This window comes from Nannospalax galili, unplaced genomic scaffold (assembly GCF_000622305.1).
Source record: "Nannospalax galili isolate Female #2095 unplaced genomic scaffold, S.galili_v1.0 scaffold279, whole genome shotgun sequence".
In the NCBI taxonomy this organism is placed as follows: domain Eukaryota; kingdom Metazoa; phylum Chordata; class Mammalia; order Rodentia; family Spalacidae; genus Nannospalax; species Nannospalax galili.
The window spans coordinates 1,894,968-1,907,268 of NW_008343971.1; the positions used below are offsets into that span (position 1 = coordinate 1,894,968).

The 12,301-nt window shown below is 38.9% G+C and overlaps 1 protein-coding gene across 1 annotated transcript in view; it reads left to right on the top strand.

Annotated features, from left to right (window-relative positions):
* Nucleotides 1-5,922: 5,922 nt before the first annotated feature.
* Nucleotides 5,923-12,301, top strand: part of Dnah6 (dynein axonemal heavy chain 6) — a 317,890-nt gene continuing 311,511 nt past the window's right edge. The window contains exons 1-2 of the mRNA XM_008840298.1: nucleotides 5,923-5,988; nucleotides 8,097-8,329. Of these exons, the coding sequence (XP_008838520.1) occupies nucleotides 8,105-8,329 (225 nt within the window). The 5' untranslated portion in view covers nucleotides 5,923-5,988; nucleotides 8,097-8,104. The remainder of the gene's footprint in view (nucleotides 5,989-8,096; nucleotides 8,330-12,301) is intronic.

Below are 12,301 nucleotides of genomic sequence, written 5' to 3' on the forward strand. Positions count from 1 at the left end.
AAAAAAATACTAGTTTTCCTTAACTTCAAAAGCTATTTAATATGTGAATGAGGCCTTATCTTTATAAACATTATACTAACTCAGGAAGTTGCAAAAGTTCAAGATCATTTTCAGCCAAATAGAGACTTCAAAGTTAGCTTGATATATATGGTGACCTGTTTCAAAATAAATCAATAAAATATATACCAGAGTTTAAAGACTTAGTAAGAAAGAATGTAAAATATCTCAGTAAGATTTTTGTATTGATTACATGCTGAAATGATAATATTTTAACTAGACTGGGATAAATAAAATATATAATTAAAATAGGAGCTGGAGAGATGGTTCAGCAGTTAAGAGCACTGGTTGTTCCTGCAGAAGACCCAGCTTCGAATCCCAGCACCCACATGGCAGCTAACAATTGTCTGTTAACTCCAATTCCAGGGGATCCAATAGTCTCTTCTGTCTTCCATGGGCATTGCACAACATAGGTGTACTTACCTACATGCAGATGATACACTCATACACATAAAATAAAAATAATAAATAAAACATTTTAAAAGCATATATAATTAAAATATAAAACAAAGGACTGGAGGGATGGCTCAGTGGCTAAGAGCACTGACTGCTCTTACAGAGGACCTGGGTTCGAGTCCCAGCACCCACATGGCAATTAACAGCTATCTAAAACTCCAGTTCCAGGGGATCAGACACCCTCTTCTGACCTCCATGGGCATTGCACGACACATGCAGGCAATACACTCATACATATATAAAATTAAAATCACTCATACACATAAAAATATTTTACATTTTTATTTTTGCATTTCATACAATATACTTTAATCATATTTAGATATAATTTTTCAAAAACTACATAAGACAAAACCGTAAATAATGTGCTAAGTTGAGTAACAGCAATGGATTTTCTAAAATTGATGTGTCAGGCCAACAAGATGACTCAGGAAGTTGCAAAAGTGGGTAAAGGTGCTTGCTATGACACCTAATGACCTGTGTTGACTATACAGGACCCACATGGAAAGAACCAGCTCCCTGAAGTTGTCCTTTGATCTCCATATGCTCATGTGGCATATGTGTCCCCCACCACAAATGAATAAATAACAAATAAATAATATAATGTAATCTAATAAAAATAAAACCCAAGTGATATGCCTTCTGTTAATGTTATATGAGTGCAATAAAGTCAAATTCTCTGTATTGCCATTATTTTGAAGTGTATTTAGTGTTTTATAATATGAAAATTTTTATGCTTATACTTTCACTTTTTTATGTTTTTATTAACAAAGAAAATTGTGATATTTTGATACAATTATACATTAGGTAAGCATTTCCCACATCCTCAAACACTTTCCACTTCTTTGTGGTAAAATGATTCAAAATCTTTCCTTCCAGCTTTTAAAACAATACTAAATATGGATCCTTATATTTACAGACAAGTATACCTGCAAACACTCATTCGAAAAAAAAAAAACAAAACCTTCTTTTTGCAACAGATGGAGATTATTACAGAGTTCCACAACTGGTCGCACACAGAGACTATGTGTCTGAGATACCCTGCCCTAAGTGACATATCTACAGTGTAACCTCTACACCTAAGACCAGTGGAACAAGAGGCGGAGAGAATACTGATGCAATTTTCAGCTCTCACCAGCAAAGCTTCCTGATGCAATAAAAGCCATTTAACACACATGGTCACAACTGGTCAAAGTGTAAAGAATAAGAGACTGTAGAGTGCTTGTCCCTGGATAGGATTCCTATATTTTACCTCACCCACCCAGGGCTCAGGAACCATTTTGAAAGAGGAAGCAGAAAGATTGTAAGAGCCAGGGGTAGTGGATGACCACAACGAAAGAGTTTTCCAGGTTTCTGGGAACTTGTTCGTATGGACTTACAGCTATGGTGACAGAATGCACAAGACTCATACAAACTCCAACCAGACAAATCCAGCACAGAACTGGGGAAATGGGCAGGAGGCCTCAACATTAACTGAGGAACCAGTGGTAGCTGATCACTACTGGGGGAGGGAGAGTTGATCTTCTTTAAGGGAGTGACGCTAGATAAGCTGACCAGACTCCAGTGGATGAACTCACACCGAGGGACATCTGGGGACCCAAACTTGACTCAGCATAACATATATGATAGAATGAATGAAATACACTGTGGGAGGTACAGATGAGGGAAGGAGTTTCAATATGATTAAGACATATTGTATGAAATGCACAAAAATTCAATACATATATTGAAAAAATCAAACAATAAACCAATACATAACATTATGTATTGCAACCCTCCTATGCAATACAACACCAGATCTTTTTTTAATTCAAATATTCACTTTTATTTTTATAGTACATAAACAGGTCTATAAGACAGGATAATATGTAATAGCATTTTTTTATTGTCCTTACATTATCTCTCCAGTAACTCTAAATTCTTTGCAGATATTCACCTTTTTTATTTAATAACCACATGATTAGAAGCATTTCATTAGAGCTTTAACGTATTCATTAATAATTTCCAGAGCAAGGATACCTCTCTTTCAAAAGTGGCTGTAAATTTTTAGGTTCACAGTTGAATTAATACAGTTATACAATATTGAACTCAGTATAAACCCTGTAAGACATAAAATTGAATGAGTTTTTAACCTTTAAAGAAGATCTCCATTTCATTTTAAAATATCCTGTTTCCTACATTTTTAATGCTACTAACACTTAGATGTTTGCACACGACAACACCAGATCTTATTTCTTAGACCTAGGTGCAACTTTGTACCCATTGATCAACATTTTCCCCATTTCTCCCACCCTAACAAATTAGTTTTTTTTTTTTTCAATTGAGTGGTTTAATGAGATTTTGGAAAACATTCAAAGTATCCTCGTTAGCTTTAATTGTCAACTGGACACAACCTAGAGTCACCTAAGAAGGGAATCTCAATTGAAGGACATCCCAGATCATAGTAACCTGTGCACATTTCTGCAGAGGATTGTCTTGATTGTTAATTGATATAGTAGGGCTCAGCCTACTGTGGATGACATTATACTTAAGCACGTGGTCCTGGGCTGTATAAGAAAGTTAGCTGACCTGTGAGCGAGTAACAAGCAGTATCCTCCATGGTTTCTGACTTCCCTCAGTGATGGACTGTGACCTAGAATTGAATGCCAAAAAGACTCTTTTTTTTCCCAAAGTTGCTTCTGGCCAGAGTATTTTATTACAACAGAATGTAATTAAAACAGATTCAAGCTAAAGATATCTTGTTCTAAAGAGATTTAGTAGATCTCAAAGCAGTAATAACATACTGCACAGACCAGGGTCTCATCTTAGCACCTGCCCTGCTACTTCTATGCTATTAAAAACAAAACAAAGCAAAAACAAATGAAAAACAACCCCGACCTCAGAAATGCAGTGCACTTTCCCCTTCTTTGGTAGCCATAATCCCTCATTCTGGCATTTGAGTTTTTCCTTTCAGACTCCTTTAGCTGTCAAATGAAATAATCTTTTATTGTTCCTGATGTTACCAAAGAGAAGCACAGAGATAACTTTACTTCCGAGGTTTTCATATCACAACAGAGAGCTGTGGTACAAATCTACTGACATGCCAAAAGTCATGGTGCTTCATCTTTAGTTGTTGAATAGCATTCACCGACTCGGCTGTCCAGCAAGCAGGAGGAGGCCCATGCTGACTACATCTCATTGTGCTGTTATGAGCTCAATCATATAACTTTTCTACAGTATCATCTCAGGCAGATTTTATGCACCCTCAAGGTCTAGTCTAATCTAATTTCTGTTGTGGAAAATTCTCAATGTCTTATCTGTAATTATCTCTCTAAATACTAACCCAACCTTATTCTGTCTTTCATTCTTGGACAAACTTTCATTGAATTTAGATCTTTCCAGAATCTTGTATCAATCTTGTCTTCTCTTCAGCATTTTTCCACCATTAGTTTTTTTATATTCCATTTCTTATAATTTTCTCTTACCTGTTTTCCAGTTCACTTATGTTTCCATGAGCTGTGTTTAGTATGTTATTTAAGCTACCCTCGTTTGTGTGATAAACATAACATTAAACTTACCAGTAGAATAATTTACAGCACATTCACATTCACACCCTGTGCAACCATCGCCACTACCTAGTTCTAGACTATTTTCATCACACAAATGGAAACTCCACACCCAAGACACAGTTTTATCCTAGGCTATCCTCTCTCCAGAACTTGACAGCTACTAACCTGATTTCTCAGCTTATAAATTTTCCAGTTCTGGACGTTTTACATACATGTAATCATGCATTACATGGCCTTTTGTGTCTGACTTCTTTCACTTTGTGTAAGACGGTCTAGCATCATCCATGTTGTAGCCAATGAGTCAAACTTAGTTATTATATTTGCAGCGGTATAAGTTCTTTGCTTCTTCTTAAAACATGTTAGTCACTTTATAGTCTCTAATACATTTCCAAGTTTATTTTAAATTTTATTTATTTTGTTTTATGTTTTAAAAATATTTTATTTATTATTTTTATTTTATATGTATGAATGTATTGCCTGCAGGTATGTAAGTACACCTGTGTTGTGCAATGTCCATGGGGGCCAGAAGAGGGCATAAGATCCCCTGAAACTGTAGTTATGAATGGTTGTTAGCTGCCAAGTAGATGCTGGTACCCAAACCTGGGTCTTCTGCAAGATCAGCCAGTGCTCTTAACTGCTGACTCATCTCTCCGTCTCTTCTTCCTCCTCACCTTTCTCTCCCTTTTCTTTTTCCTTTTCAAACTGAGTGGTTCTCATTTGGGTTTTATTTCAGATTTCATTAAAAATGTTCAGTGAAAATTAATGTTCCCTGAAACTTTCATGTAGCACAGATAAAGGCTCAGTACTCAGATGGTGGAGAGGAGGGGTTGGATTAAGTGCTCTGAAATCTACACTCTAGATCTTTATTTACCAATATAATTCTCTTGTGGGTGGTGTCAAACCAGAATGCTAAATGCATGCCAGAAACTGTGCAGAGAGAGTGCAGGTTGCGAGCTCAACGTGTAGCACTGTTCTCGCCTTGTTTCAAGGAGTGGCCAAGCAAGACATGAAACAACATCAGGATAAAGTAAAAGAAAGTCGCTCCAATGGTGAGTATGACACTTTATAGGGAAGGTTGAAAACTGGCACTGCCAACCGGTGTACCAGCACCTCAAGGCAGGTGAAAGGGCTGCTCCCCACTTCCATAACTGGAAAAAGGCATGTTCAGTGAGCAGTCAGCACTGGACTTCGATGGGGCCATCCTCTCTACAGCACTGGAAACCCTGACTAAGAACCTAACTAAGCAAGATTAACTCATAGAAGATCTGGGTTTAAAACGGAAGCAGGCGTGCAGACCACGAGACCCAAGGCCCCTGCTATGCTGGCAAACCTCGCTTACGGAAAGGACGCAGAGGAGTGTGAGGGAAGCAGAGCCCAACTTTCTGGGGACGATGACAGCTAGTGGGGCCGGAATACAGATGGTCACCTTTCCAAAGTAGGACTCCATCTGTCTACGCAACACACGCCCCTCTCCTGAAAATCTCCATTCTTTCAACTAGAGACCTTAAGATGAAAGCGGTCCTCAAATCAAACTCAAGCCTCCTACAGGAAAACAGAAAAGAGATTCCTGCATGAGATCAGGGCAATCGAAGAACACACAGAATGGCCTCCTTTGCTGGCTGGGCAGATTTCCAATCCAGAGGAGGAATCAGACCTGTGGATGGGGCTCCCTAGTAACCAATGACATCAAACACGCCGGAAACACCGATTGGTTCGATTACTAGGCATGCACCCAGGCAAGGACTGTAGAGGGTTAAGGCTTTACCATGACGACAGGTCACTCCCGGCTCAGTGACTGTCGGTGGAGACCTGGTGGTTGCTAAGTAACCGGAAACATTGCCTCCACTAGAGTCGGCTTTCTGCTCCAACTACAAACGTTGCTCAGCCTCTGGGGACCCCTCAGGAGTGGCTGCTGTGGTCCCACTCGGTGAGTCCTATGGGTCCAGGCCACGGGTCGAGGCTTCTCTAGAAACAGGATTCCTTTCCCAACCCTGAAAGGAAGGCTCAGAGATGCAGAGAAAGCCCATGGAAAGGCATTTCGGTGATTGCTCACCTCAAGGCAGAGGAAAGGGCTGCTCCCCACTTCCATAACTGGAAAAAGGCGTGTTCAGTGAGCAGTCAGCCCTGGACTTCGATGGGGCCACCGTCTCTACAGCACTTTTTGTTTGTTTGTTTGGTCGGTTGTTTTTATTGTTTTGTTTTGTTTTGCTTTGGGGGGAGGGATTGGAAAAGTGAGCTTGTCCGAGATCTTGAACTGGCTGTTCAAATCTAGACCTGGCCTGTTCATCAGGACAGCCCCTAGACTCCAAGTGTATAGTACACACTGGATTTCCAGGGCCTAGTGCCAAAATAAAAAATATCATAGTGCACCACACAGTGTCATTATGTATTAAAATAGCACGTTGGATGTTAAATAAAGTGTATAATTAAATTTTATTTCACTCATTTTAATGGGGTAACTTGAGAGTAAGAGGCTTTTTAAAAATTTCTGTTAGCACTGAGCTAGACTAAAATGTAAGTATGCCAACACCTTGTTCAAAACCTTTGGTACTATATAATACTATTGTGCATACACACACACAAGTGTGTGTGTGTGTGTGTGTGTGTGTGTGTGTGTGTAGAGGCCAGTAGGATGTCAAGTATGCTGCTCTATGACTCTCTGCCTGTTTCCTTGAGGCTGAGTCTGGGGACACAACTCATGTCCTCATGCTTGCACAGCAAAAGCTCTTACCCATTGAATAATCTCCAGCTCCTACATAATAATGTTTTGAAGGTCATTTTGACGCACACCTCCATCTATCTGATGGGTGACAGTGTTTGAGGTAGTGAGGAGTGTATGTCCACTACAAAAGGCTAGTAGTTCTAGTGTTTGGGGACTTTGCTGCTAGAGTGTATGACTGTGAATCTGTTTTAATATTTAGCCCTCAAATATCTTCTCTCCCCTTCTTTGGTTTCTTCTTGAGTTTCCAGGTTGTGTCCCTCAAGTTGCCTACTTGTCTTAAAATTTACCTGCAGAGAGGGAAAGAGGGAGGGAGAGAGAGAGAGAGAGAGAGAGAGAGAGAGAGAGAGAGAGAGAGAGAGAGAGAGAACCCTTAGGCATGCATTGGTGTATGCCTGTGCACTTGTGTGTACAAGTGTGTGCAACTGTGTCTGAGCACACGGAAGCTCGAGGTTGACCTGGAATGTCGTCCTCAATTACTACTTCATCTTACTTCTAAAAATATTTTAATTAATTCTTTTAGAATTTCATACAATGTGTTTTGAACACCCCCAACTCCTCTCAGATCCACCCCCACTTCCCTACCCACTCAACTTTGTGTCCTCATTTGTCTTTAAACCCATTGAGTCCAATTTGTGCCACCCATATACTCTTGGGTGTGTGTCCATTCACTGGAGTGTGTTCAACCTACCAGGGATCCACACCCTAAAAGAAAACCGACTCCTCTTCTCCCGGCAGTTATCAATTTATTTTTTGAGACGAGGTCTCACTGAACCTGGAGCTCTGCTAGACTGGCTGGCCAGTGAGCCACTGGATCCACCTGTCTGCCCCTATCTTCCAACAATGGGTTTACAGGGAGCACCTCCAGGCCTGACTTTGCACATGAGTACTGGGGACCCAAACTCAAGTCCTCATGATTGTGTAGCAAGCACTTTATAGACTAAACATCTCCTTACTGTATTTTAAAACAACTACTTCAGGAGATGTTTTGCATCTTTCCAAATGTTTTAATCTTTCCAAATCAGGGCAGTGTGGCTCCCACATCAGGAGCATCTACAACACCCAAGCACTTGTTAGAAATGCGGATTCCTGGGTCTCACACCAGGGGTTCTTCAAGGCCCAGCACATTTTTTACTCCTGTGGTTCAAGTGCTTTGCTTGGGAAGACTGAGATAACTTTGGTTTTCTTTGGAGAAAGCAAGTAAATTCAGCTCTCCCTGGTTCCTAGTACCCCCTCCTCCCACCCCACATACTGTCTATCCTCCTCTACCATTTTGTTCAGCTTTTATTTTTCTTTTCTTTGCTCCATCCTTGTAGGAATAAGGATGAGTTTCCATGCCAAAGAGAGTGAAATGGACCTGAAGAATGTTGAAGAGCATGAAGAAAGTCCTGTGCTCACAAGACTGAATAGTGTAAAAGCAAAAAGGATAATGAATTATGTAGCAGTCAAAGAAAATGAGCCTCAAACACAAACTCTGACATTTAGGCACTCCACAAAAGCTCAGGAGAAGACACGAAAGCGACAGCAGCCCATAAAACTGGAACCTTTGGTAAGTTTAAGAAAGAATAGGAAAAAAAACCAATAACAGTAAAAAAAGACAATGACAACAACAAAACACGCGTTTGGGCCACTTTTCATTCACACAGGGAGGGCGCTGCAAGGTGACTTTACTGGATGGATTCCAGGAGTCTTAACTGATAAAGAACAAATGAAAACCTTAAAAATTAAGAACTTGTTTATAAAAGTGTAAATGCCACAGTCATTCAACAAACATTAAGTTCTAGCCACTGTAAAATTGGGGGGTACAGTGATGAACCAGGTTTCCTGGTGGGTAAACCCTCTAGGTGGTATATATAAAATAACATCTAATTATATATGCCATGAGGATTTCTCAGATATTAGGGTGTCATTTAATACCCAGAACACCAGTAAAATGATGTACATTGACAGAATTTTATCAACATGTAGACCTAGGGGGCTGGAGAGATGGCTCAGTTGCTCTCCCAGTGGACCTGGACTCAGTTCCCAGCACCCATATGACAGCTAATAACCATCCATAATTCCCATTCCAGGGTGTCTGATGCCCTTTTCTGGGCGTACATGTAGGCAAATACTCATACACATAAAAAATAAAAAAATAAAAAAAGTTGAGTATATGCCTAGTGTCTGTTAATTTTTGTGTATATCTGAAAATACTCATTTTAAAAACATGCTCTTGGAATATTATAAATTAATGTAAAGGAACAATGGAAATATATAAAATAAAATGTGAAAATTCTCATACCTCCATTCAAGTATTTACTGTTCTCACACTTCAGATTGATTTGTGTGCGTCTTCACATGTATTTGCATATGTAATTATGCATAAATATATATGTATCTTTAAAGTAAAATTATATAATACGTACTGCTTTTTTCATTTTTAAAAAATTTTTGTATGTATGAATGTTTTGCCTGTATGTATGTAAGCGTACCACATGCATACAGTGACTGCAGAAGCCAGAAAAGGGTATCAGATTCCCTGGAACTGGAGCTATGGACAGTTGTTAGCTACCATATGGGTGATGGGAACTGAACCCAGCTCCTCTGCAAGAACAGTCAGTGCCCTTAACCACTGAGTTATCTCTCTAGCCCCCTGATTTTTCTTTTTAAAAAATGATCTAAAATTGCATTATATATATATATATATATATATATATATATATATATATGGGCTATATAGGCCATGGTGTATGTGTAGAGGTCAGAGTACAGCTTGCTTGAGTTCATTCTCTCCTTCCACCATGTGGTCTCAGGGCTTGAACTCAGGCGGCAAGCACCTTTGCCCACTGAGCCATCCTGCTGGCCTCCACCGTTCTTATTTCAAGTAAATACATACAGAAAATTGTTCTAATCCATGCACATGGAAGTGTCTTATTTTTACTTCTTTCTTAGTCAGGGTCTTATACAGAGCCCAAACTGGCCTCAAGATAACAGTCCTTCTCCTTCTGCTTTGAGGGCACTGGTATTATTGTCACTGCATGCACATCGGGAATTAACATACATGCAGGTAAACACTCATACATAGAAAATAAATTTTTTTTAATCTTTTAAAAAATCCATTCATTAACAAGACAAGGCATTGAATTTTAACAAATGCATTTTTGTATATCTATGGAGATATCCATGTGACTTTCCTCATAATTCACTTTTGATATTTTTATATTTGTAATTTTGTTTCTAAGGATAATAGTTTTCTATGGTAAGGACTTGTATTTTTTCTTTTAAAATCAATCATTGCCTTTTATTTTTTGTTACTTATTTTAGAAAGAAACCTAATTTCTATTTATTGACAGTACAGAGAAAAGTAAATGAATTTTGTAATGGTAAATTTAACTAGTAATATTCTTTTAAATTCTTTTAGTCAATGTTCAGTTTTTATTTTCAAGCTATATAGAAAATATCATTGATAACTTGATAATTATGCCTTTATTTCCTTGTAGCTAAACCAATTACTTTATTTAGTTTTCAAATTATGGCACACAGGTCAAATTCAACTCTGCAACCTTTTGTATAAATAATGTTTTATTGGATTGCTGGCACATCCATTTATTTACATATGGCCAAAGACTGATTTTCTGCTACTATGACAACATTAAGTGGTTGTAACAGAAACTTCATGCCCCATAATACTTAAAGTATATATTTGGCCTGCTAGAGAAAACTTTTCCTGAAGCCATGTAATTAGTCAACTTCTTGTCACTGTGGCAAAGTACCCAAGAAAATCAGCTTAAAAAGGAAAGATTGATTTCAGCTTATGGTTTCAGAGGTTTCAGCCTGCAGTCACCTGACTCCATTGCTTCAGGCCTGTGACAAGGCAGAATATCATAGTGGTTGGAGCCTGTGGTGGAGGAGGCTGCTCATTTCATGGCAGCCAGGAAGCAAAGGGGGGGGGCTAAAACTACAGTTCCAGGGGATCCAGTGCCCTCTTCTGACCTCTGTGGGCATTGCAGGACATGGGTGCACTTACATACATGCAGGCAATACACTCACACACATGGAATAATAAAAAATAATAAGAAATATTTTTAGATGCTCCAAACAAAAACCAAGAATTGAATACTAAAGATGATAGTGAAAGTAAAGACCTTATTCTTGACTTTAATAATGGCCTTAGGGTTTAATACTTAAGGTCGTTGATGTTTGTTATTGACTTTATGAACTAGTCTAAATATATTAAATTTAGTTATATCACTATTTCATTATGATGAGTTCAAGCAGATGAACATTTTCAAAGAGAAATATAATAAATGATTTGCTTTGTTTTTCTTTTCATTTATTTAGTTTGTGTGTGCATATGTGTGCACACACATGCACATGCACATGTACACACACCATATGTAGAGGTCACAGAACAACTTGAGGGAGTCAGTTGTTACCTTCTATCATGTGAGTTCCAGGGACCAAACTCAGATCACCGGGCTTGGCAACAAGTGCTCTTACCACTGAGCCTTCTCAGCATCCCAGAATAATGTCTATTTTCAGAAGAGTACAATGTTTTAAGTACATTTTATATATCTCATTTCAGTCTCATCGCCCTGTTTCCCTCCTTAGCAATGACCACCATTATGATTAAAGTGAATCTCATTTTTTTATTTTTTTTTATTTTTTTTTTACAATTAAAGTTACAGTTTTAACAACATGCAAAATATTACAGTAAGAATTTCACACAATGTATTTTGATCATATTCAGACTCCCCCTTCCCTATCTCCTCTCAGATCCACCCCCACCTCCTTACCCACTCCCGTATTTCACGTTCTCTTTTTCTTAAAGTCCATTGAGTTTAATTTGTATTCACCAATTACTTTTGGGTTGGGCACATCCCTTGGCATGTGATCAACCTCCATGGGTCTCCCAGAGTCGGAAAGGTCACTGAACTTAGGAATAGACTTTTGAAAGAAGCTTGGGGTTCTAATACAGCTCCAGAGAGTAAACTAAAAACAGCAGAAGTCAAGTCTGTCCTGATTAGCTTTCACAGAAGCAGCCTCAAGCAGTCTTTCTAGAATTTGATTCATCAGCGAATGTCAAGGCAATGGGTCAGGAGTGAAGGGCAAGGCTTGCAATATGGCCAGTAGTGCATCAAACTCTGTCAAACTTGTAGCAACACAAGAGTGAAAGGAAAACATTTATCACATTCTTCATCAGTGGATAAGGAGGCTGTATTCCTTGGGAGCGTTACAAATGGTGCAGGGAGAAGAGTTGAGTTCAGGGTCAATGGTGAGTCAAGGACAGTGTATAATTAGTAGCTGAGTCTACCACCCCACATACTCACACATTTTGACCTAGACACTGGACTGCCAAGCCTGTGACATGGAGTTGGAGGAGAAGAATAAGTTTATCTATTTCTTCAATGGGGTCATGCAGTGGAAGGTATGATTCAGGTCTCTGTCACTAAAATGCAGCCTGGGCAAGTGGGAATTCATAGCCTTAGAGGAAGGGGTAGAACATGGATGGAAAACTGCTCACAAAAATCTTCTGGCG